Genomic DNA, 27429 nt, shown 5'->3' on the forward strand with positions numbered 1-27429 from the left:
CAGGTTCTGCACTGTCAGCACAGAGCCCAACATGGGGCTCACTCAAACCTACGAAATGTGAGATCATGACCTGAACAGAAATCAAGAGTCAGACGTTTTACCAACTGAGCCACCCAGGTGCCCCAATTAACTATTACTCTTACAATTTTCAACTTCATAGTAACACTGAAGGTTTTTAAAATATGAAAGTGGGACTTTTTTCAAATAACCTTCATCATATTTCAAAACCATGCTTTTAATATAAATTATTACTGCTTCTACATATATCTATATACTTTCTCCATTGATGTTGGTATTTGAATGAGACAAATACTCAGTTTGCATTTATTGATTGATCTACCTGAAGACTTTAACAGAAAGAGATGAATTCTAAAACAGGTTTAAGAACTGTCCTGTTGAATGCAAGGTACCTTTAAGTCAGATGGTTTTACACAGGTTACTTTTACAATCCATGAGTCCAACTAAAAATCTGTTAATCATTAAACCATTATGTATTATCTGGAGACCTGACACTGCAGATTGTGAACAGACAGCGTTTGTCCCTCAAGTTAAATCTAAACACTAATTGAAAAATGTAATTATCAAGAGATTTTAAAAAACAAACAAACCTTTTTGTCTTAAATTTAGTAGAGAAAGTGGGATATCTCTTGTTTTGACTGTCATAAACAGGTCTATGGCCTAAACAATTGGTTTAAACCTTGTTTGAGATTCCTGCTTGTTTTAGCATGGCGGCGCTTGGAGTTCACAGAACTCTCCTTTTGGTAATTTCTCTGACAAAGTGTCTGGAGGGCACAAAACTGCTGGCAGACTTTAAAAAATGTGGTGACTTGGAATGTGAAAGTAAGTTTGTTTTTCTTTTTTGCCTTCTTTTCCTCTTAAACTGAGGTTCTGAAATGACATAATATGTTATTGTGGGAATGTATGATAGAAGTAAGCATTAATGTCATTGAGAAATATTTGCAGCTATAAAATATACTTCACTAAAAAAAGAAAATGCTAGAAGCAAAGCATTTTGTAATAGTTTTTAATATAAATATATCAAGGGGCAAAGATCAGCCTGATATATAAATATATCAGAAATTATAAAGATATTAATCCAGGCCTCAAAAACAAACAAATCATCACTTTTCCTAGTTTTTAAGATAGCTATAATTGATTTGTATTGATTTGTATTATTGTCTAAACGTTATCAATCATTTCTGTGTTCATTTATTATGTAAAAATATTAAAATCAGTGTTAGGAGTGGATAATTTTATTTATATCCTTGAACATTAAATTTCTCCTTTCTTCTACAAAGAAAAATTAATTTTCATTTTACTGGTTAAGAAGTTATTTTCTGTTATTAGCATTATGGTGCAAAAGGAATAGTATCACAATATATTACAATTGTTTTACATATATTCTATCTCTCCAGTATGTGAGAATTATTTTTAATTTGCAATATGTAAATTAAAAATCCAAAATATTATTAGTAGAAATGTAAATAATTTATAAGTAAATTTTTATGAGTGCACATTTTCCTTAATCATTTGGATATGCAATTTGATACATAGAGATTTACTAGATGATGTTTTATAACAATAATAATCTTTCTTTCCTTCTTTATTCTTCATCTTAGTTTCCTTAGGGCCAGACACCAAACATAGAAAGGAACATTCAAATTCATAGTAATTTATAACATTATTTTAACTTTAATTGTATGACTTAATCAAAATGTTTTACATATGTTAGTATAATTATAATAGGTAATGTTATGTATATTACTTTATGTATTGAAGGGCTAGATCTAGTATATGGGGTTATGACCATTCATAATTATTGAGGGCCTATTATTTGTTGGGTCTGGGGGGGTAGGAGTGTATATCTAAGAATAAAATGAAATGTCAGATAAATTTCTTGCCCTCCAGGAATTTTCATTCTAGTGACAGGTCAACATGAAAAAGTAAATATCAATACAGCATAAGAATAATAGGTAATATTGAAGTTCAGAGAAGGGCAGAACAGGCTGGACCAATTCAGGATGTCTCATAGAAGAAGTAGAATATGAGTTCACCATGAAGAGAGACTGAAGAGTTTCTGAAGGAAAGAGCACAAAGAAAAAGCTCAGAATATGGAAGGCAGATGTTGCAGTGCAAATAACCTCAGTGCAAATCTGGCTCCACCATTTATCAAGTGTGTGACCAACTTTCTAAGGTTTAAAGGATCATTTGTTAGATCGATACAAGATTATTGACCTTATAGGTCTGTTTTGAGGATTCAATAAAATAAAGATATGAAAGAGCTATCATAATGCCTAGAATATACTGTAGTCCCCTTTACCCATGGATCACTTTCCATGGTTCTAGTTACCTGCAGTCAACCATGGCCCAGAAGCAGATGATCTTGCTTCTGACATACAGTCAGAATGTCAATAGTAGCCTAATGCTACGTCACAGTGCTTACCTCATGTACCTCACTTTATCTCATTTTATTTAGTCATTCTATCATCTCACATTATTGCAAGAAGAGTAAGTACAGTAAAATAAGATATTTTGAGAAAGAGATCACATCACATAACTTTTATTTTATTAAAAAAAATTTTTTTAGTGTTTATTTTTGTGAGAGAGAGAACAGGGGAAGGGCAGAGAACGAGAGAGAGAGACACAGAATCTGAAGCAGACTCCAGGCACCGAGCTGTCAGCACAAAGCCCAATGCGGGGCTCAAACTCGTGAATTGTGAGATCATGACCTGAGCTGCAGTTGGACACTTAACCGACTGAGTCACCCAGATGCCCCAGCATCACATAACTTTATTATAGCATATTGTTATAACTGTTCAATTTTACTATTAGTTATTGTTTTTAATCTCTTACTGTACCTAATTTATAAATTAAACTTTATTATATGTATGTATACATAGGGAAAAACATAGTATGTAGGGTTTGGCCCTATCTGTGGTTTCACAGAGGTCTTGGAATGTATCTCCCTCAAATAAGGGGGACTAACTACTATAGTAGGTACCAGGAAGAAAACGAATTATCTTTACCTTTCCTTCCTGACAAGATGGTAACAACATATTCCAGGGACAATGGACAGATGAACTTGACTGTAAAGGAATAAGAGGAAGTCATTTTAAATAAGGAAGAGGAGCAGGTTATGGATAGCCTTGGACACCAAGCCAAAGAGCTTAGAATTTATTCTGTGTGCAGTGGGAAGTCAATGTAGGTTTTTGAGGTGATAAATGATATGAAGCAATTAGCATTTGGAAATACATAAGATATACTGGAGGAGGGCAAGATGGGAGGGAGATAAATAACATTTTAATTTAAATTGTGTGTTTTTCTTCACATGTTTACATAGCTTTAATAAGCAGAGTCTTAGCCATGAGAGATTACAGAGGACCTGACTGCCGATACCTGAACTTCACTAAGGGAGAAGAGATATCTGTTTATGTTAAACTTGCAGGAGAAAGGGAAGATTTGTGGGCAGGAAGTGTAAGTATCTAGTCTTAAAAACTGAATGTAAAGTAAATGACTAGCTTGCACAGAAAAGCTGCTTTTCATCTCTAAAGGAACTTTAATAATTTCAAAGCATATTCAAAGTAAATATATATTACATATATAACATATATGTAATATATATTTAAAATAGTTATTAATTTAAATATTTAACACGTTTAAACAAATGAAAAATGGTCATGTTCAGTCTTGGTTTCAGAATTTCTATAAAAGTAGTGTTTTGGGAAGGCAGTTTGGTTGGGATAGAGAACTTAAGAGTGCCTTGAAATTATTTTTATGTAGCATGCATAGTTTCTGAACTTAGGTTTTATATTTACTTGGAGAATAAAATTACTTTAAAAGTGCCAGTGGAGATTATGGGACATCTAGGCAACACCAACGATAATGAAAAGATGCTATGGTAAGCAATTTTACTCCCAAGCTGAACAAGCATGACCCACCTGATGCACACATCATTTCCATTTTGAATATGCATCAGATTTCTCTGTTGTGTAGCCTTTGTGATCACTATTTGAAGGAGAAGATTCTACTTGGATCTATCCTGCTTTTTTTAGCAGCAGGGGCTGTATGACTGAACGGCTGACTCTCAATGGCCAGAATTATTTGGCTTCTGTAGTTCCCAAGATTCCTTACTGCTATGGTCCTTTAAACATGTCAGTGTATGTCTTTGAACACATTAGAGGCAACCAATGCAGCTGTAAGAAAAATGACACAGTAGGTATCACAAGAGGAAAAGAAAGCATTCTTTCTTGCTTACTGTGTATGAGAATGATAGTTTCACACAAAAGTGGCATGCAATGTGTAGAGCCAGGGTGAAGTTTCAAGCATACTTAGTTTTGTGCATTAGGTGATTAACCCAGGCAGGCAGCTGTTTAAGAGACCACACTATGGAATTCACCCACAGACTGTCAGTTTCCAAACAGCTGCCGCAACTGCAGAGCCGGAGAATCACAGTTGAGATGTAATGGTGCTGGATGAAAGGACCAAAACACGTTTCAACTTTGCCTGGGATAGGAAATGGGCTAAGAGTGCTGAAACCTTCACTCTCAGGGGACATCCTACATGTAATTAAACTGGATTAAGAAGATCTCTGCTACCAAGGTAGCCCCAGAAAAGTTTTATGGAACCAAATCCTCCCTGGAGGACTTACAGATCTTTGCTGTATTGATGAATCCATCTTGGCCCTTCAGAGTTTAAACATCTTACTTGATTCTGTTATCCTAAAAAATGCTGAATATGTCACAGCTCCATCTAACTTGGCTACTGCCACCATTCTTCTGCCTTTTGATAGCCCATGTTTACTAGTGTAAACCTGTGGTCCACCTGGGTAAGGAAGGTCATTAACAAACATAAAAAGGAAGAAAATGAGTATGTAGGGTGGTTTTCCCTCTGAAGTTTAAAAAAGTGACATTTTACAACTTGGCTCTTTGTTCCCTCAAATTAATACTATTGTTTTGAATAACAGGCACATCTGGCTGGCTCAGTTAGTAAAGCAGGTGACTCTTGGTCTTGGGGGCTGCAAATCTGAGTCCCACATAGGGTGTAGAGATTACTTAAAAACAAAATCTTTTTTAAATGAAAGAGATAGAGGGAGAAAGAGAGAGAGAGAGAAATGGGGAAGGGCAGAGAGAGAGAGAGGAAGAGAATCCCAAGCAGGCTCTGCACTGTCAGCACAGAGCTTTACGTGGGGCTTGATCCCATGAATTGTGAGATCATGACCTGAGCTGAAATCAAGAGTCAGACACAGGGTATTCACTTTTGAATGCCACTTCTGTGTAAAGAGAGCTCCCATGGTATTCTAACTTTCTGATCTTATACTCTAATAAATTTTTGCCTGCTGCTCACTTAAAAAAAAAAAAAGGACAGACGTTTAAACAGACTGAGCCACCCAGGCACCCCTAAAAAGAAAATCTTTTAAAAAAAAGGAATATGATTTCACTTACTTTCTTTTAGACAGCAAATGAAAGCCAATTAATGTTTGTGATTTAATATAGATGAAAGCCAAGGACATGGGACAAAATTAGGCTCAATAATTATTATTGGTTTGATAACTCTTCCTTGTTAATCTTCATTCTTCATTTTGGTAGAAAGGAAAGGACTTTGGATATTTTCCCAGAGACGCAGTCCAGACTGAAGAGGTGTTCATATCTGAGGAAGTTCAGATATCAACTAAAGTGAGTATTAAATAACATTTCAGTTGTTAATTGCATTTAAATTTTCTTGGCTAAAATAGTTTTCTGTAGTATAAGTGTCTATTGGTTAAGTATCTTGTATAGTGAATACATAAAATAGTTGGTTTGGGAACTCACTCTAAGGATAGTTTGAATATGTGAATAAAATTAGGTTAAGACAAAATTGATGACAGGCATATCATTTGCTTTCTGAAAAACTGACAGGCAGTAGAGTGTAGTAGTGAAGAACATAGATTCTGGAAGTAGACTGAGTTCAAAGCCTGACTATGGCTTTGTATGCCTTAATTCTCTCATCTGTAAAATAAGGATAATGATTATATTATGGTGCTACTTCACAAATTAATGGGGAAAGATGAACATAGGTAAAGTATATAGAACAGCATTTAGTAAGTGCTATATAAGTATTAGATATTATTACTAATGTTATCCTACTGGGACAAAATTTATTTCCCATCACTCCCTCTGGGTCTTATATCTGTGCAACCTCTTTTGCTATTGAGTTTTAAGTGAGCTCGATAATGTTGGATTTGATAATGTTGGGCTTGGTAATGAGAAAGGGAATCAGAAGGTGACTTTTCACTTAATTTTAAAAATATTTATTTATTTATTTATTTATTTAAAGTTTTATTTTCAGTTATTTTGAGAGAGAGAGAGAGAGAGAGAGAGAGAGCGAGCACAAGCTGGGGAGAGACAGAGAAAGAGGAAGAGAGAGAGAATCCCAAGCAGACTTCTCACTCTTAATCACAAACCATGAGATGGTGGCCAGAGCTAAAATCAAGAGTCAATGCCCAACTGGCTGAGCCACCCAGGTGCCCCCAGAATGTGACTTTTCAATATATGAGTCTGATTAGCTCATTTAATTCAGATTCTAGGCTAAGGCAACTCACCTTAAATAAGGTCAGTGTGAAGTGAGTCAGCCTAGTCATGCAAACTATCTATTACGTGGCTCTTTCCCAGCATAAATTCTGGGATTAACAGTCAATTTACTGTATAATTTCTGGTACTGTCAGTTTTCGTTTTTGTTTTTAAAGACAGAATTCTTATTTATTTATTTATTTATTTATTTATTTATTTATTTATTTTAAAGTAGACTCCATGCCCAATGTGGGGCTTGAACTTATGGCCCTGAGCTCAAGAGTCACATTCTCCGCTGACTGAGCCAGCCAGGTATCCCTGATACTGTCAGTTTTATCTCCAAAATATATATGGAGTATATCGTCTACTCATCATTTTCACTCTCCCCATAGCCCTAATCCAAGGCCTCATCATTTCTTTTTTTTTTTTTAATATGAAATTTGTTGTCAAATTGGTTTCTGTAAAACACCCAGTGCTCATCCCAACAGGTGCCCTCCTCAGTGCCCATCACCCACTTTCTCCTCCTTCCCACCCCCCATCAACCCTCAGTTTACTCTCAGTTTTTAAGAGTCTCTTATGGTTTGGCTCCCTCCCTCTCTAACTTTTTTTTTTCTTGCCCCTCCCCCATGGTCTTCTGTTAAGTTTCTTGGGATCCACATAAGAGTGAAAACATGGTATTTGTCTTTCTCTGTATGACTTATTTCACTTAGCATAACACTCTCCAGTTCTATCCACGTTGCTACAAAAGGCCATATTTCATTCTTTCTCATTTCACGTAGTATTCCATTGTGTATATAAACCACAATTTCCTTATCCATTCATCAGTTGATGGACATTTAGGCTCTTTCCATAATTAGGCTATTGTTGAAAGTGCTGCTCTAAACATTGGGGTACAAGTGCCCCTATGCATCAGCACTCCTGTATCCTTTGGGTAAATTCCTAGCAGTGCTATTGCTGGGTCATAGGGTAGCTTGATTAGAATACTATATTGTGTGCCTGGGTGGCTCAGTCAGTAAGGTTTCCAATTCTTGGTTTGGGCCTCAGGTCATGACCTTCAGTTTTGTGGGTTTGAGCCCCAGATCTGGCTCTATGCTGGTGGTGTGGAGCCTGCTTGGGACTCTCTCTGTCTCTCTTTCTCTCTCTCTCTCTCTGCCCCTCCCTTGCTCATGCTGTCTCTGTCTCTCTCAAAAAATAAATATATACTTAAAATACAAAAAATAAATATATACTTAAAAAATTAAAAAAAAAAAAGAATACTACAATAGGGGTGCCTAGGTGGCTCAGTCAGTTGAACATCTGACTCTTGATCTCAGCTCAGGTCTTGATCTCAGGGTTGTAAGTTCAAGCCCCGAATTGGGCTCTGTGCTGAGCATGAAGCCTATTAAAAAAACAAAGAAAATAGAATACTACAATAGCCTTCTAAATGATTTCCTCATCTCTACATTTGCTCTCTTCAAATTCATTCTCCGAAAAGGAATGGAGCGATGGATCTCATAAGAACAAAAACCAACCCCCCCCCCCCCCCAAAAAAAATCAGATGCCATTCCTTTGCTTTACAGCCATTTAATGGCTTTCTATTGAACCTAGAATCAAGCCCTGACTCCTCACCCTGGCTCTACTTGAGCTGCTCCTGCTCTCCCATTGCTCACTATGCCCCAGGCCACACTCACCTATTGACTGTTCTTAGAACATGCCAAACACTTTCCCAGCCCAGAGACCCAAACAGGCTGTTGCCTTTGTTGAAATTCTTTCCCCCAAGTTTTTCACTTGGCTGGTTCTTTCTTATCCTTTATGTCACCACTTAAGCATCAGTGCTTCAGAGAGGCTTTCATGATTCTTGTGGAATTACTGCATCTTAACCACAGATTCCTATTTATGTCCTCCATAGCACTTATTAGAATTCATAATTATTTTGTTTCCCTTTTGTTTACTGTAGACTTTCAGCATCTAGAACAATGCAGAACACATAGTAAGCATACAGACACCCTACATTCTTAGGTCAAGTTCCCTGGGAACAGACTCTGAGGTAGACCTTTGCACTCAAGAGGTTTCCTGGGGAAAACTCAGGAATAGCACCTGTGAGGGATCAGCTTTGGGCAGACAGAGAAGTTGAACTGTGATGTAGTCACAACAAAGGTCTCAGTTGATTCAAGGAATTCTGAACCTGGGATGGCCTTTCAGAATTGCACTGAATAGAAGCAAGGTGTTGGGCTTTTTCCCCCTTGCATTACTGGGTCATCTGAGGTAGTGTTACTTGGGCTAGGTTAGTTTAGTGTTTACTATAGACAGCTACTATTCCAAGCATTTCATTCATTTAATCCTCACAACACAACACCCCTATAAAGTAGGTACTGTCATTATTCTCATTTTACAGATGAGGAAACTGAGGCATAGAAAGGTCATATAATTCACCCAAGATCATAGAGATGAACTTGGCAGGGTCAGTATTTAAACCCAGATGGTTGGTTCCAGAGTCTGTTCTCAAGCACTTACTAGATTGCAGTGCCTAAAACATTGTAAAATGTTAATTTTGAAGTTTACTTTTTAAAAGTTCTGAACTGTATTCTCATTTCATAATGATCATATCCAAAGAGCAGCACATATCACTGTTTCATACCATGAGATTAAAAAATAACAATTTTGGGGTCCTTGGCTGGCACAGTCAGTAGAGCACGTGACTCTTGAACTCTGGGTTGTGAGTTCAATCCCCACATTGGGTATGGAGACTATTTAAAATTAAAAAAAAAATAGTAGTAATAATAATAACTTAACCATTTTTCTTCTTGATTATTTGGTTGTTCTGTGAGATGAACAAGAGGATTCCCCACCTCAACTGGCTATGTAATATCTCAATAAAAGAAACCTAAATGTTTTAGTGCAATTAAAAAAATTTTTTTTTAATTTACATCCAAATTAGTTAGCATCTAGTGCAACAATTCAGGAGTAGATTCCTTAATGCCCCTTACTCACAACCCCTCTAGTACCCTCTGTTTGTTCTTCATATTTAAGAGTCTCTTCTGTTTTGTCCCCCTCCCTGTTTTTATATTATTTTTGCTTCCCTTCTCTTGTGTTCATCTGTTCTGTGTCTTAAAGTCCTCATATGAGTGAAGTCATATATTTGTCTTTCTCTGACTGACTAATTTCACTTAGTATACTACCCTCTAGTTCCATGCACATAGTTGCAAATGGCAAGATTTCATTCTTTTTGGTTGCTGAGTAATACTCCATTGTACATATATATACCACATCTTCTTTATCCATTCATCCATCGATGGACATTTGGGCTCTTTCCATACTTTGGCTATTGTTGATAGTGCTGCTATAAGCATCGGGGTGCATGTGCCCCTTAGAAACAGCACACCTGTATCCCTCGGATAAATACCTACTAGTGCAATTGCTGGGTCATAGGGTAGTTCTATTTTTAATTTTTTGAGGAACCTCCATACTGTTTTCCGGAGTGGCTGCATCAGTTTGCATTCCCACCAACAATGCAAAAGAGATCCTCTTTCTCTGCATCCTTGCCAACATCTGTTGTTGCCTGAGTTATTCATGTTAGCCATTCTGACAGGTGTGAGGTGGTATCTCATTGTGGTTTTGATTTGAATTTCCCTGATGATGACTGATGTTGAGCAGTTTTTCATGTGTCAGTTGGCCATCTGGATGTCTTCTTTGGAGAAGTGTCTATTCATGTCTTCTGCCCATGTCTTCACTGGATTATTTGTTTTTTGGGTGTTGAGTTTGATAAGTTCATTATAGATTTTGGATACCAACCCTTTATCTGATGTGTCATTTGCAAATATCTTCTCCCATTCTGTCGGTTGCCTTTTAGTTTTGCTGATTGTTTCCTTTGCTGTGCAGAAGCTTTTTATTTTGATGAGGTCCCAATAGTTCATTTATGCTTTTGTTTCCCTTGCCTCTGGAGACATGTTGAGTAGGAAGTTGCTGAGGGCAAGATCAAAGAAGTTTTTGTTTGCTTTCTCCTTTAGTATTTTGATGGCTTCCTGTCTTACATTGAGGTCTTTCATCCATTTTGAGTTTATTTTTGTGTATGGTGTAAGAAAGTGGTCCAGGTTCATTTTTCTGCATGTTGCTGTCCAGTTTTCCCAGCACCACTTGCTGAAAAGACTGTCTTCATTCCATTGGATATTCTTTCCTGTTTTGTCAAAGATTAGTTGGCCATACGTTTGTGGGTCCATTTCTGGGTTCTCTATTCTGTTCCACTGATCTGAGTGTCTGTTTTTGTGCCATACTGCAACTTTTAACCAGGCCTCCATGCTTTACAGTCTCTGGTCTGTCTGAACTGTCATCATGTGCTGTGAAATTCCCCTCTCTTAAATCACCACGCAGCTGAACGTGCCTGTTCAGTGCACTCTTAGGAGAAGCAAGATTTTGTGGACATATATACATTTTCATCAGGAGTTTATTTTCAGAATATACTCAAAGCCTTGATTTTTCATTTAGGTATATCATCGACCCTGCGCGGTCAGTTGTGATATAAATGTTTGAGATTAGGAGATCTGATTTTAGTTTATGCTGTGTGTCGAGTTAGTTTTATGGTCTTGGGAAAATCATAGTCATTCATTTTAAATGATTTAGGGAGAAATAAGGAATTTTGGTGTATTTATGTCAATCATAATTTTTTTTTCTATTAGGAATCTGATTTTCTTTGTCTTCTTGGAGTAAGCTACACATTTGAAAATGAAGACAGTGATGGCAAAAACATATATCCTTATGAAGAAGATAAAGACCAAAAATTAAGTGTATATGAAAATGATTTGCAGACAGAATCTGGATTTTATTCAACTTCTGAAAGTATTTTGTTGGAAGATCAATTTCCAGCATCGGAGGCTCCTGAAGATATCAGAAGTTCTAGTGAATCAAAAGATTGGGAAGAAGTGGAAGCTGGAAGTCTGGAAGAGGATTCTATTCCTGAAGAGGTTCATATCCCACCATCCTCAACTGTGTCTGAAGTGAAAGGATGGTTTGGATTTGGAAGAGAACAAGCTAAAGGAAAGACTTTTGAATCAGTTGTTGAACCTCTACAAGAAAGTTCATTTCCAAGCAGAAAAGTAGCAGGAAAAGATGAGAATGACCTACAGGAATTAAATAATGATGAGCCCCAGACAGAACAAAATCAAGAACCAGAATCGGAATTCAATTCAGTGCCAAAGAAACAGTCTGAACTAGGTTCCATCGGTCCTCAAGCCACTGGTTGGTTTGGGGGTGGTTTTACAAGTTATTTAGGTTTTGGAGGTGAGGATACAGGGCTTGAATTATTGCCCGAAGACAGAAGTTCACCACTACAAGATGCTCCTAATTCCATACCATCTGAGGAAGAATCCACAGTTCCATGCACAGAAACATTAACAGAAAAAGAAGACACAATCACCAATGATAGCTCAATTCTCAAACCAAATTGGTTTGATTTTGGTTTTGGTATGCTAGGCTTTGTATATACCAATGAAGATAAAATTATGTCAGATGATGGAAAAAAGTGAAGAAGGAAGTGGAGGAGATAAACATGAACATCTTCCAAAAAGTAAATTTGACCCTGATAAGGAACAAGAAATAAAAACAATAAAAATTATAGAAACTGAAGATCAAGTAGGGAATGAAAGAGTCTTAGAGAAAACAGATGATTCTGATACATTACCATATTTTAAAAATTTCTTATATAATTTTGACAATCCTTGGAACTTCCAGGACATTCCAAAGGAAACAGAATTGCCATCTCCCAAACAGATGCAGGATGAAAATAATGTAGTTGACAATGATGAAACAGAAGAATTTTCAGTTGAAAATTATCAAACAGATAATATGAAAGTTATGATGCTGAAAAGCAGATACAGTCAGTCAGGTTTGTATAAAAATATCTATTATGTAACTTATTTTTTAAACATAATTTATTCTTATAAGTACAAATCAGATTAAAAAAATCCAGAAATCCATGTTTCTCAGCATATTCAAAAGTCAATAACAATCTTATCAACTACCCTTTTATTAATTTCTGGTTTACTCTGGGAATTAGATCTTAGTATTATAAAATAAAATACCAAGGTAAAAAGAATGATTGGAGATACATAGATATTCCAATAAGATCTTAAGGTATTTTACAATAAATTTTAATTTTTATGAAAGTAGTATATGTAAACAGGTTTTATATAAATAGTGCTAAGCCTATTTTTTTTCTTTTTATACAAAAGCAACTTGTTGCTTCTGTCCACCTCTACTCTCTCCTCTGTCCCAGGGACAATAATTTCTTTCTTTCTTTCTTTCTTTCTTTCTTTCTTTCTTTCTTTGAAGCAAATTTCTTTTAGTATTTATCTCTATTTTCTAAATAGAATCTTTATATTGTTCTGCTTTGATTAATTTCGACAATGTACACTGACTTTCTATTTTCATTAATGAGGGTTTCTGCTCATTTACATTAACTTTTTAGCTTATTAACACATTCCCAATATAACTATATTTGAACGGTTTTCTATCAATTCTGGGAGCTAAACAGAAAACTATGGAAAGGGGCAGAGTATCACAGGATACTTCTAGATCTAGCATCTAAGTATTTAGCAATTTCTATGATTAGAAACGTGGATTCTACTTTAAGTAAAGAATTATATAAAATGACTTTCTCACATTTCCATTCTGATGTCTCTCTGATGGACAGATTAGAAACTGCAAATATTGGCCAATAATACAGGAACAACTGAACCTTAGGATGATAGATAACCTTTCATAAGAAGAGATCAACAATGTTGCACACTCAGGAAACACATAATTTCCATTAGAAATGATTGATTTTCTTGAATTTTCAGAAGAACTATATGTTATTTCTTAATAGTCTCCAAAATGTGAGCTCTTAACTGAATTAATACCTTCAGCCAGAATGTAGACTTATATTCTTACCCTTTGCTAAATGAGAAATGGGTACGTGTAATGCATGACTAAAAATAGATTGTCAAAGCCTAAAGAGGAAATGATTTTGTTCTACACTTGTTGGATCCTAAAGGAATATTTGTGAAAAAGCAGATAAGAGTAATTGAGAAGAATAAATGAGACTAAAATAAAGCAAAACAATATCAAAACAATATGAAATAAAGAAGATTCAAAATATAGATATATGAAAATATTTTAAGCATATTTATAAAAACTCCAAGGCATACTGAACATCACTTTAGTAGAATTTATTTATTATTTCATATAGTGATGCTAGGAGAATTTCTTTTTTTTTTTAATTTAGTTTTATTTATTTATTTATTTTTAAATTTACATACAAGTTAGTTAGCATATAGTGCAATAATGATTTCAGGAGTAGATTCCAGTGATTCATCCTCTACATATAACACCCAGTGCTCATCCCAGTGTCTTCCTTAATGCCCCTTGCCCATTTAGCCCATTCCCCTAGCCACAAGCCCTCCAGCAACCCTCAGTTTGTTCTCTATATTTCTCTATATTTAAGAGTCTCTTATGTTTTGTCTCCCTCCCTGTTTTGATATTATTTTGGTGAGAATTTCTACATATTAAAACAGGAGATCAAACGAGAATAGGACATTTATGCAATTACAACTAATTTTGAGGGATTTTATGAAAATATTAGGAAATTCCTTTAAGCTTCTAAAAAAGATAGGTCATTCTATATATACAAAGTAGATTATTCCAAAATATTACGATATTAATTAAATGCAAAACAACCTGGGGTCATGTAAAATTTATTTATTTTTTTAACCTTCCTTTCTTCCTTCCTTCCTTCCTTCCCTCCCTCTTTTCGAGAGAGATAGAGGGCAAGCAGGGGAGGGGTGAAGAGAGAGGTAGACAGAATCACAAGCAGGCTCTTCACTGGCAGTACAGAGCCCCATGCGAGGCTCAAACTCATGAAACATAAGACCACGACCTAAGCCGAAGTCAAGAGTTAGACACTCAACTGACTGAGCCACGCAGGTGCCCCTAAAATTTATTTTAAAAAGGTAATACTAAAAGGATTCAGATAAATCCATAGGCCCTACTTTCTGGCTATTGGAGAAATAGCTATAGCAGCCAATATTTTTAGATAATTTCAATAACTCTTTTAGGAAATACCAAGTGAAAACTTGCGTTAATCAGAAAGATTGCATTAAAAAAATGAATCACTGGATCTTAAATCAATATTTATGAAAGGCTGAAACCTGAGATAACCAGATTTACAGAAAAACTAATATACTGATATAGGTATTTACAAAACACATAAATTAGGGAACAGTTATTTATATTGCAATATTAACTATTTTACAAAAGGACTCCAATTGAACTTATTTAAATGAATTTTCCAAGTATAGCTAAATATAAAACGTTCTTCATTATGTTATTTGACTTAAAATTCTGTTTACAAACAATTGTAAGAAAGGCATATCTGTATCTAATGTAAATCCTTCTTAAAAAATGTTTATTTTGAGAGAGAGAGCATAAGTGTGTATGTGTGCATAAGCGTGCACAAGTGGGGGAGGGGCAGAAAGAGTGGGAGAAAATCCCAAGAGGGCTCCTTGCTGTCAGCGCTGAGCCCCATTTGGGGCTCAATCTCACTAACCAGGAGATCATGATCTGAGCCAAAATCAAGAGTTGGATGTTTAACCAACTGAGTCACCAAGGTTTACATATCTAATGTAAGTCCTAAAGCTTTGGTTTAAGTCATGTGAAAATAATACCCTGAAATTAATTTAATTAATTAATTTAATTAAAAAATATTATGGGAAGTATTCATTTTTCTTAACATACGTTATTTATTTTAAATGCAATTAAAACAATATTTTAAAAGAATTTAAACACATACAAGTTTCAGTGTAATTAATAATAGAATAAGCCTTTTTTTTCCCCCTAATGCCATTAAACATCACTGAATCCTGCATTTACAACAGTCCCATTGTATTCAGGTTCCTGAGCTGATTGCTCAGTTTTAACTTTTATGTCCACAGGTAAGAGTAAGTTACTGACTTGTGTTTGCCTACTTGGGACTTTCATCTTTTGAACAAGGCTAAATAAGTGACAGCACCAAAGTGCCATGTTAAATTCATAATTGAAAGAGCAATAGACACTGAATAATTGTCTTATTATAAGCAATAATACTGCTTTTCAGAACTGCACTGATACTTTCCTATCCTTGTCTTAAAAAATAACCGAGCATCTGACTCTTGGTTTTGGCTCAGGTCATGATCTCATGATTTGTAGGTTTGAGCCCCACATCGGGCTCTGTGCTGGCAATGCAGAGCCTGCTTGGGATTTTCTTTCTCTTTCTGTGCCCCTCCCCAGCTCATGCTCTCTCTCTCTCTCTCAAAATAAATAAATAAGTGTAAAAACAAAAAAGTAACTGAGAAGTAAATCCCACATTTTACCTGAATACTTTAGGCTAGGAATGGTTAGAACGTTTTTTCCCCTTTAACTCTGATTAGTTAATTCAGTCAAATGATCAGTTTAAACTATGTTTGAAAATTGAATTGTCTTAAAATAAATGGCTATTAGTATGCACATGAATATATGATGCAACAATACAAATGTGGTAAACTTTGACATATATGTTTCAAATTAAAAATTTTTTTCAATTAATTTTGGGGAAGGATAATCCTTTTAAATGTTTATTTTTGAGAGAGAGTCCTGCAAGGGGGGAGGGGCAGAGAGAGAGGAAGACTGAATCCAAGGCAGGCTTTGTGCTGAGAGCAGAGAGCCCAATGTGGGGCTAGAACTCAAAAACTGTGAAATCGTGACCTGATTCAAAGTTGGATGCTTAACCAACTGAACCACTGAGGTGACCCAAGGATAATCCTTTAATTAATTAATTAATTAATTAATTTAACATTTATCTATTTTTTAAAGACAGAGAGGGGCAGAGCACGAGTAGGGGAGGGGCAGAGAGAGAGGTAGACACAGAATCTGAAGCAGGCTCCAGGCTCTGAGCCATCAGCACAGAGCCCGATGTGGGGCTCAAACCCACAAACTGTAAGATCATGATCTGGAGTTGAAGTTGGATGCTTAACCGACTGAGCCACCCAAGCGCCCCAGATAGTCCTTTTAAAATGAAGGTTCTCAAAAGACATGCATATATATTTTCATTATAAATTTGAACTCAGGTATATTATTATTGAAAGGTATACACATTTAAATATTTAATATGTAGCATAAAATCAGAAAAATCAGGAATATTTTAATTAAATCTCTATTAGCCTTCTTACACTGAAATGGAAAACTTATATAAATTTTTTCTCTGACAGTATAGATTTATGACTTCTGTAAAAAAGCAGTGAGAAGATTTATAATTTCTTGCATTCCCTCTCAAATTTAGGACACTCATTGAAGCAAGATGTTAATTTCATGAGATTACCAAATTAAGAAAACATGTAGCTTTGCCTTTGCCAGACACATTCATAGTATATGAATGAAATCTAAAACGTAATTTAGTATTGATTTTAATGTTTATTTATTTTTGAGAGAGAGAGACACAGAGTGCGAGTGGGGGAGGGGCAGAGAGAGAGAGAGAGAGAGAGAGAGAGAGAGAATCTGAAGCAGGCTCCAGGCTCTGAGCTGTCAGCACAGAGCCCAATGCGGGGCTCGAACCCATGAACTGTGAGATGATGACCTGAGCAGAAGTTGGACACTTAACCAACTGAGCCTCTCGGGTGCCCGGGTGCCCCATGTTGATTTTAATTTGATTTCTAAGCACAACTTTACGGTGTTTTGGGTCTGAAAGTGAAAATAAGCGCATACCTGTGTATACTCATGGAAGAATGTATTTTACTAACAGTTGAATGAGAATATCTTGAGTTTTTTACTTTTATATTCTATTTAAAAGTATCAGTATTTTCCCTATCTCGTCAACATAAACATACAAAATGTTATTTTTATGCTGTCAATTTTTCTTAATTGCCAAAATAACTTAAATAATGTCAAGAATATAGTGTGAACTTATACTATCTATATATTTTTTATACAGCATACTCTAGTAAATTAGTAAATTATATAATGTGCTTTAAAATAGAAAATATCCTATGAGGTCCTTGGGTGGCTCAGTCGGTTAAGTGTCCGACTTTGGCTTGATCATGATCTCAAGGTTTGTCAGTTCAAGCCCCATGTCAGGCTCTGTGCTGAAAGCTCAGAGACTGGAACCTGCTTTGGATTCCGTGTCTCTCTCTCTCTCTGTATCTCCCCTGTTCATGCTTTGTTTCTCTCTTTCTCTCTCTCTTTCAAAAATAAATAAACATTAACAAATTTTTAAAAATTGCAAACTTCAAAATCTTTAAAAAAATAAACTATAAAACATTTTATAATTATTAACGAATAAAGATTGCTCTCAATCATATCTTTCAAATTTTTCACTTGATATAAAGGATGTATTTGATTTTAGGATTTATAAAGCTTCTATTTATTCATTGTTTTCTTTTTTTTTTAATGTTTTATTTATTTTTGAGACAGAGAGAGACAGAGCATGAACGGGGGAGGGTTAGAGAGAGAGGAAGACACAGAATCTGAAACAGGCTCCAGGTTCCGAGCTGTCAGCACAGAGCCCGACGTGGGGCTCGAACTCACAAACCGTGAGATCATGACCTGAGCCGAAGTCGGTCGCTCAACTGACTGAGCCACCCAGGTGCCCCTATTCATTGTTTTCTAATGTACCAGCTGGATAATATGATATGCTATAAACTGGACATGGGCTGAAAGGGGAAACAAAAATTGGACTTCGAAATTAACAAAGCTCCAAGGGAATGGAAAAAGTACAATACCTGAGATTTGATTGGTACCTTGTCATTTTCAAATTTGTTTCAAATATCCTAAGACTATGGGTACCTTTCTGTGCAAATGGCTAATATAGTTTCTTTGGTAGTGGGCTTTCTTTCTTTTTTGGAGCAATCTCATTAAAACTTTGAGTGATAATGGCTTTTATATTTAATAGTACATCCTGCCAACTATGGACTGTAGACATGTATAACCTAGTGGACTAGATTTCAGAACTTGGAAGTTAATTGTTGTGAACTTTAATATTGTCTTTCTTTGTGTAACTGGCTCAGTTTGTTCTATTCATTATATAGAATAGGCGGTTATGGAGTATATTATTACACTGGTTACAACAACTACCATATATATGGTGATTACAGCAACCAGCAGAATGGTTATGGGAAAGTATCCAGGCGAGGTGATCATCAAAATAGCTACTCACCATACTAAATTATTCCATTTGCAACTTATCCCCAACAGGTGGTGAAACAGTATTTTCTAATTTGAAGATTCATTTGAAGGTGGTTCCTGCCACCTGCTAATAGCAGTTCAAATTAAATTTTTGTATCAAGTCCCCGAATGGAAGTATGATGTTGAGTCCCTCTGAAGTTTAATTCTGAGTTCTCATTAAAGGAAATTTACTTTCATTGGGGGGAACCTAGGTGGCTCAGTCGGTTAAGCATCCGACTTTGGCTCAGGTCATTATCTTGCTCTCTCTCTCTTTCAAAAATAAGTAAACATTAAAACAAAAAATAAATTTACTTTATTTCTTAATTGCTATGCTTCTGAATCAATTTGATTTGTTTTATGTGCCCCCTCCCAGTATTGTAGAGCAAGTCTTGTGTTAAATGCCCAGTGTGACAAGGTCATGATGTAGTAGGGTCTTACTGGTTTTTAAATAAATCTTTTGTATAAAAAATGAGGCTGTAGATATGGTAAATAATTTTGGTCATTTTGACTATTTCTGGTTCTCTAACAGATAAAGTAAGAAAAATCTATCGTAACTAATTTTCTTGAATGGCGGGGATATATATTTTTGCAATAGGATTTAAATATTATACTTTCTTGGATAATAAATATATCTAACAGGAATGAAATCCTATGGAGAGCTATTTAATGTCTTATTCTTAGTCATAAGCTTATATAATAGCACAACAGCATCTTTGTTGACAGTTATGTTATTTTTTATTTTTTTTTAAATAGTTTTTAGGACAAAAAGGCAATGTAGAGAATAGAATTCTATACAGTCTTAAAAATTCTTCCTTGGTAAAAGAATAAAGAAAAGCCTTGTGGTAGGCTAAATAATGACCATTCAAAAATGTTCATGTCTTAATTCCCAGACCCTGTGAATATGTTACTTGACGTGGCAAAATGTCATATTGCAGATGTGAGAAGGAGAGATTATCCCAGTATCACAAGGTTTGTTACAGGTGGAAGGAAGGAGGGTTAGAGTAAGGGAGAGGTTACAAGATGCTGTACTGCTGACTTTGAATATGAAAGAAGGAGCCATGAGCTAAGAGATGCAGGTGGCCTCAAAAAAGTAGAAAAGGCAAGGAGATAGATTTCTCCTCTAGAGCCAACAGAAAGAACACAGCCCTGCCAACACCCTGGTTTTGGGACTTTTGATCTCCAGAACTGTAAGAGAATATATTTGTATTGTTTAAGGCACTAAGTCTGTGGTAATTAATTACATTCGCAGTAGGAACTAATGCAAGCTGAAGTTTATGTTTTACGGAATTCTTTCTGTAATGAAGTATCACAATGACCACAAAAATTCAAAGAATGACCTGCCTAGAAAACAAAAGGAAGCCCACAACAAACCCCCCTAAACAATTCTATATTTATTCACAGATATGGTATCTGAAATAGAGTTACCCACAAGAATTAATAAAGAAGTACATTTCGAGACTCCATCTTCTAAAAATAATGATGAAAAATCAAAAACATCACTAGATACTGAAGGACCTACTCAGCAGGAAATAGACAGATCTGTGGAAAATACCCTGCCAAACAGTCAAATGTTTTCAACTGATTACTCTCTGTCTTCTCAAAATTATATTGCTCAAAAAGGTAAGAAACACGTTATTTGTTCTCTAATGCAGCAATTAAGGAAGAAATTAGATGCAAAAGTTATATCACATCAAGTGGTAACATATTTTTATTTATAAATTGGCAGAAGATGCTTCTGAGTATCAGATTCTGAAATACTTATTTCAAATTGACATTTATGATTTCATGAATTCTGCATTTTCATCATTATAATTCTTACAGAAAGGGTAAGTTGACCTTTTAAATCTTTTGCAATAATTTTACCTATTTTCTAAATATAGGAGTAACTGAAAATGATGTTTAAGTGAATCCTCTTATGCAAATGTTACATAATGTTGGTCTTTCTATAAAATCTTACATGTAGGATTTCTCCTTACATGAGTGTTTTGTTGCATGGATATTGTTAAGGATTTTTTTAACCTTTCCTAAGTTTTGTTGATCATGAGCATTGTTTTTTCTTTCTTTCTATTTTATTCCTTTTTTTTCAAATCAGGAGAATTATACTGAATGATATAGCTTGGAAATAATAGGAGCTAAAATGAATCTTAAGCAAATTGTTAATATCTGAATGATAGCTGGGATCTCAAAATGGTATATTATAAGACTCTTACAAAAGCAACAAATATCTCAAAATTTAACAAAGCCATAACAAAAATTCCAAAATCTTCCACTTAAAAAAATGTTTATTTACTTACTTTTGAAAGTGGGGGGGGGGGGGAAGAGGGAGGGGCAGAGAGAGAGGGAGAGAGAGAGAATCCCAACAGGCTCCATGCTGCCAGCACAGAACCCAATGTGGGGCTCAATCTCATAAACTGTGAGATCATGACTCGAGCTGAAATCAAGAGTTGGACGCTCAACTGAATGAGCCACCCAGGCACCCCTTTATTGTAAATCCTATTAAATCCTATCTCATTTATTGTAAATGAGATATCCCACGGGGCTTAGCTATAGTACTTGGCACATAGAAGGCCTTTTACAAATGCTATTTCCTTTTCTCATCTATTCTAACATATAAATAATTGAAGAAGCACTTTTATCTTCTTACATTTTAAGATGTAATTGAACAGTATTTGCCTTAAGGAGCTTACTCTAGTTGGAGGACATAGGTAAAAAAAGCAATAATTATAATACAGTGCTGTAATAGACAAAGGAGGCTACTGATACATTAATCACCCTACGGATGCTCTAGTAGACTGACCAGAAGTGGTAGCTGGATATGGTGGGGGAAGAGAAGCCTGGGAAAGTGTCTCAGAGATCATACTTGAGCTTACCTTGAAGGAAGAGGAGGAGTTAGCCACACAAAGAAAAGATGGGCATTCTAGGTTGAGGAGAGAGCATTTTTAAAAGTAAGTAAGTGGAATAGATCATGCATTTTTGGAGAATTATAACCAATTTAGTCTAATTAAAAATAAGATGATAATGAAGATTATATAGGGATTAAATCAAGAATAGCTTCAAATATTATAATAGGAATTTGAACTCTATCTTGTAGATAATGGGGCACTATTGAAGTTTTAAGCAGTGAGTAAAATGAAAAAGTTGCATTTATAAAGTCTATCTGTCAATATTATCAAATATCAAATAAGGATTAAACAGGTAAAGACCAAAGGCAGGCCTGGTCAAGAATTTATTGCATTGTAAAATCTGTAAAAAAAAGAAGGTGGGGTAGTGCCTGGCTGGCTCAGTCAGTAGAGCATGTGACTCTTGATCTTGGGGTTGTGAGTTCAAGCCCCACATTGGGTGTAGAGATTACTTAAGAATAAAATCTTAGGGGTGCCTGGATGGCTCAGTTGGTTGGGTGCCTGGCTCTTGATTTCGGCTCAGTTCATGATCACAGGGTCGTGAGTTTGAGCCCCATATCAGGCACTCAGCCCCACATCTACACTAAGAGTGCAGAGCCTGCTTGGGATTCTCTCTCTCTCCCTCTTTCTCTGCCCCTCCCCTGCTTGTGCTTGCTTTCTCTCTCAAAATAAATAAATAAACTTTAAAAAAATAATAAAATAAAATGTTAAAAGGAAGACTTATTGTATTAGTTTAGGAAATAAATGGTGAAGGTCTAAAACAGGGTATATAAACTCAAATGAAACGAGTGAAGCATAGGTAAAGATGAGAACTGTAACCAACTAGAGTGTGTATGTTTTCTCCAAAGGATGTAGCTGCTATTTACCTTTAACCTGGTTTTGCCAGATTTTCTGATATTTCAAGAAAAGTGGAGATGTGGATATTTTGTGTGAAATCTCTTGATTTTTAATGCTAGCAAATATTCACATTAAAAAGAAATACTAGGGGCCACCTGGGTGGCTCAGGTGGTTAAGCATTTCACTCTTGATTTCAGGTCAGGTCATTATCTCACTGTGTGAGATTGAGCCCTGAGTCAGCACAGAGCCCACTTGGGATTCTCTCCCTCTCTCTCTGCCCCTCCCCTCTGTTCTTTCTCTCAAAAATAGATAAATACACTTTAAAACAAACAAAAAGAAGTACCATATTGGTCAGACAAAACGTTCTTTGGATCGAGTTTGGCCCACTAGCCACGTTTTTAAACTTTTGATCTAATATCTGATGGTGGTTGTTAAAATGATTGAAAGGACAAACTAGATAGATCTTTTGTAGACAGAATTCATTGGATTTAATGATTGATTGAATGTAGCATGGGAGGAAAATGGAAAAGTGAGGATAACTTACCAGGTTTCTAGCTTGGGTGACCAGGTAGATGGTGGTGACTGTGATAAGAATCTTAGTGAAAATTGGGCTTAATAACATATACCATTTTGTTTTCAGAGGCTTCCTCTTCACTTTATTTCTTTGCTAAGTTCCAGAGAGTTGACCTTACCTGGTAAATAAGCCCAGAATAGTGATTAATTTACTCTGTATGATTTGGTTTTAAAGATGTTGATTAAAAACTTTACTTAGAAATCTGCTCCATCATAAGAGAAAAGAAAAACTAATAGTAATGATTATAAAAAGTCATAATAGGGGCGCCTGGGTGGGTCAGTCAGTTAAGCATCTGACTTCTGCTCAGATCATGATCTCGTGGTTTGTTTGTGAGTTTGAGCCCTGTGTCGGGTCTGTGCTGACAGCTCAGAGCCTGGAGCCTGCTTTGTCTCCCTTTCTCTATGCCCATTGCCCGCTCACACTCTGTCTGTCTCTCTCAAAAATAAATAATAAACATTAAAAAAAATAAAAAGATATAATAAAACTTTCAACTCCCCATGGAATTAGTTCTGCTTATTTGTATGTCCTCTTGACACATCCCTTCCATGTCAACCCTTCCCTCTCAAATTATACTAGTGAAATTACTAAATTAAAAAATAACAATAATTTATTAATCAGTATGCTATATTCACTGCTCCTAAGTGCTTATTTAGTAAATAGTAAAACATACTATGCTAAGTATGTTTATTTTTGTGGACTCAGTAGATATAGTTAAACACATTTTACTTTAACTATTTTGGATGACATTTTTTAGACATGAAATATTGAATTTAGTTTTGTGTTAATTATCTTGTGACCTTGGTGTGCCTGGGTGGCTCAGTCAGTTAAGCGTCCGACTTTGGCTCAGGTCACCATCTTGAGGTCTGGTAGTTCGAGCCCTACATCGGGCTCTGTGCTGATAGCTCAGAGCCTGGAGCTTGCTTTGGATTCTGTGTGTCTCTCTCTCTCTCTGCCCCTCCCCCACTCACACTCTGTCTCTCTCTCTCTCTCTCTTCCTCAAAAATAAAGAAACATTACAAAAATTTTTTAAAAAAAAATTATCTTGTGACCTTGGAAAGTCACTTATTCTGTAGGGCAGTCTCAAGTTTAAAACTCTAGCATCAGAAGCTGAGACCAGATGACAGACTGCTGGTTAAAGCTGACTTGTGCATTGTTTAAAAAATTATGAACCAGTTACCAACATTTAAAAGGTGAGTTAATACAAAAATCTGAATTTTTGGGTTCTCTTGAAAAAGTAGAAGACTGTAATATATAGTCTTTCATTTTCACATGGCCAAAAAAACTCAAGGGGAATAGTGCTTGCATTGAATACACAGGAATTCTTCATTTCCCTGCATTTATTTCACCTGTTCGGCCTTTATAGGGCTTTAAGTTCATAATATTTGGACCAAATGTCCTGAAGACTTCCTGCCAGGTCTAGAATTCTAACAATCTTCGTGCATCTACTAAACTCCCATAACATAGTTTTGAAAAGCTGCAAGTAAATGGAAAATCTGAGCAATTTTCCAGTTAAATTTAGGTGAAAGGGTTTCCTTTTCTTTTATCTAGATGTTTCAGGTAATTGTTTCTATTTGTTAATAATTTCAGTTAGATTTTGTACACAACATAACTTTCTTTGAATTGTTTGTAATAGGAATTAATACTTTTTATCTAGGTTATTTCATAATTGAGGAGACTCTTTGAATTCTAACATTTATCTATTCCTAACTAGAATGTTTCATTTATATGTGGAGTAAACAATGGAAATTACCTAGCTCTTGTTCAACAGGTAACTCCCGATTCAATATGCTCTGAGAGCAACTCTTAAATCGCTAGTACACAGAATGAAAGCGTGGCTCAGCATGTTTGGTTTTCTTCCAAGGGACTAGATCCTATAGCCTGCGACATTGTTTAATTAGGTTTAATTAAAAGGGTGTAACTAGTACTTACAGCTTTGCAATAGGGCCCGCATAAGGGAAATCAATTTCTAGGTTGAGGACAAGGTTTACTGGTTAGCATGTTTCCAATGTTACTGTGACTAACATAGGAGCATTTGTTCTCCATTTCCTTTAAAGCAGGCCTAGATAAGACAGCAAAATCCCATGCCTTCTTGAGAACAAGCTTTGAATGTCTTTTATATAGTTAAAACTATGTATTCTATATGAACAGACCATAAATAAAACATTCAATTTAACTTTTATCAGTTATCAAATTCAGGATATCTCTTTTCAATTGTAGATTTTTAAGAGGATACTAATGCAAATGATATTTAAGGAAAAAAAAATTTAATAAGGAGTGATGTCCATGAAATTGGATTATAGGTTGGTAGTCACAACTCCACCTACAGTACCCCTTTACCACACAAGTGTCAAAACAGGATCAGTCAGTGTTAAACAGAAGAGTGCAGGATGTATTAGAATCTGAAATCTTTCTCAAGGATATGGGGAACTTAGTAGAACTTTATTTATATGTTAAGATATTTTAACATGAACTTTTTAAAAAATGGAATTGAAAGATCTAGAGGAAGAGGTAAGTTTCTATATGACTATTAAGTGTACAAAAGAGAAATTAGGTTTGAATTTGGCACCGAGTTTAAGTTTTACTGTGTTTTTGCTACAGGGAAATCTTTTAGAGTTTTCAAAAACTTCGTTTATTCTTTTGTCCCTAATCTATGTTCCTAATATTTGGAATGGTAATTATTGAAAAATTGGAAAAGGGCACAGACTGCTTTAGGGGTGGGCAAAAGAGTTAAAAAAATGTTTTAGGTTATAAATAAGTCCTGAAAGCTGAAAATGATTTTAGAATTTCCTGAAAATGTTCAGACATTAAGGAATTTTTATCAAGTAATACAATGCTCTAAATGCATTGTTCTAAGATTCTCTGAAATATTAAGTATAAAATTTTGGTTATGCTTCTGTTTTGACTTTAATAAGCTATTAACGTAATTTAATTTCAATACACACTGACCAGCATATATGAAGGTTGTGTAATATCTTAAAAATGGAGAATTATTAAGCAATTTCTGTTTCTGATACCGATTGTTCCTGAAACTCCTTAGGCTGATGTGGCAAAAGAGAGCACTTTGAGTTCCAAAAAACTAGGCCCCATTTGGGCCCTCAAATCATTTGCTGTGAACTTGGCCATTTTTTTTTTTTTTTTTTTTTTTTAATGCTTTCTGGCACAATTGTTGCTGCCAGCTTACATTAGGGAAATTTCCTAAGGATTCAAGATTTTGTTCAACTATTGAGTTTTCTCGGGTGACCTGTTTAGGAAGAAGCATCTGCTCCTTTTTGTCGCTTCCCTGAGGACTTGTAGAAAGCCGAGCTTGTTGAGGATTATCATTGCTGGCAAGGAACACCCAGGGGTTATCCTTTACACCTATGTCAGCTAAAAGCCTCCCACGAACAAATCCAGCCCTCCGTACTTTATTCAACATACCTAAAAATAGGGTCCTAAATTTAGAAGGCAAGGTGCTACTTTTAGCTGCTACTTTTTGCTCCCCTTCTCAGAGGAGAACAGCAGTCGTCCAGCCAAGGTCCACAGGAGTCTGCTTTGGCATTTGGGCAACGAGGAGCTCATAGAGTTTAAGACAGTTCTGTCTAGCAAGTGCTCAGGTAACTTAGGTAGACATGCGTAAACCGCTCGAACCTCCTCTGGGCAGTGGAGACCCGATCGAAGTTCTCTAGCGTGGGAGAGGTTAAACTCTGTCTGAACCACAGCTGACCCGAGACGCCTTCCTGTCCAAAGTCCAAAGTCCGGACGCGGTTGGCAGTACGCACAGGCACGGGCCCTGCAGGCCATTTTCTGACTGGAAAGAGGGTGGCTGCCGGTTTCCTTGGGCCAGCAGCGTCCCCCGGGGTACGATGCCGTCAGGGCTTCAGTGGGGGTGACTCTTGACGTTCTGCGAGAGGAAAGTGCTGGGAGCTGGTGTTTGGCCTGGCGTCTGCCCTTGGGTCGAGGGGCCGCGCCGCGCTCACCCCGTGAGGCTTCACGCCTAGGGATCTCCAAGAGAAGCCTCGCCGCTACTGCGGCCAGATTTTGGGGGCGGGGGGGGAGAGTCCTGAGCCGTAACCCCACTCTTCTGGGCTAGTGGCCCACACACAGCTCAGAGCCTGAGGCCAAATTCCACTGTCTCTGCCTCGAGACCCTCCACTTCCAAGGGTGGTCGGCTTGGCCAGGTAGAGCACCGGCCCCTTTAAGAACGAAAGGCAAGGACACGTCTACGGACCTCGCGCGAAGATGGAGGGGAAACTTACCGCATCCTGGCGTCCCCGCCTCCCCGCCTACCCGCCTCTGCCTGGCCGAAACCAAATCGAGGGGTGGACGGTGAGGAGAGGGCTAGTTGCAGGCTCCTGAGGGATGGGTATGGACCTCCGGATGTTCAGAACATAGAGTGTAACTAGAGGCGAGGCTT

At 36.3% G+C, this 27429-nt stretch overlaps 1 protein-coding gene across 1 annotated transcript in view; it reads left to right on the top strand.

Annotated features, from left to right (window-relative positions):
• Positions 1 to 517: 517 nt before the first annotated feature.
• Positions 518 to 27429, top strand: part of MIA2 (MIA SH3 domain ER export factor 2) — a 108201-nt gene continuing 81289 nt past the window's right edge. The window contains 8 exon segments of the mRNA XM_019426083.2: positions 518 to 840; positions 3341 to 3474; positions 5586 to 5672; positions 11198 to 12034; positions 12036 to 12402; positions 20127 to 20345; positions 20452 to 20526; positions 20529 to 20551. Of these exon segments, the coding sequence (XP_019281628.2) occupies positions 726 to 840; positions 3341 to 3474; positions 5586 to 5672; positions 11198 to 12034; positions 12036 to 12402; positions 20127 to 20345; positions 20452 to 20526; positions 20529 to 20551 (1857 nt within the window). The 5' untranslated portion in view covers positions 518 to 725.

The sequence above is a fragment of the Panthera pardus genome, unplaced genomic scaffold (assembly GCF_024362965.1).
Source record: "Panthera pardus isolate Hobbes unplaced genomic scaffold, ASM2436296v1 HiC_scaffold_24, whole genome shotgun sequence".
NCBI classification, from domain to species: domain Eukaryota; kingdom Metazoa; phylum Chordata; class Mammalia; order Carnivora; family Felidae; genus Panthera; species Panthera pardus.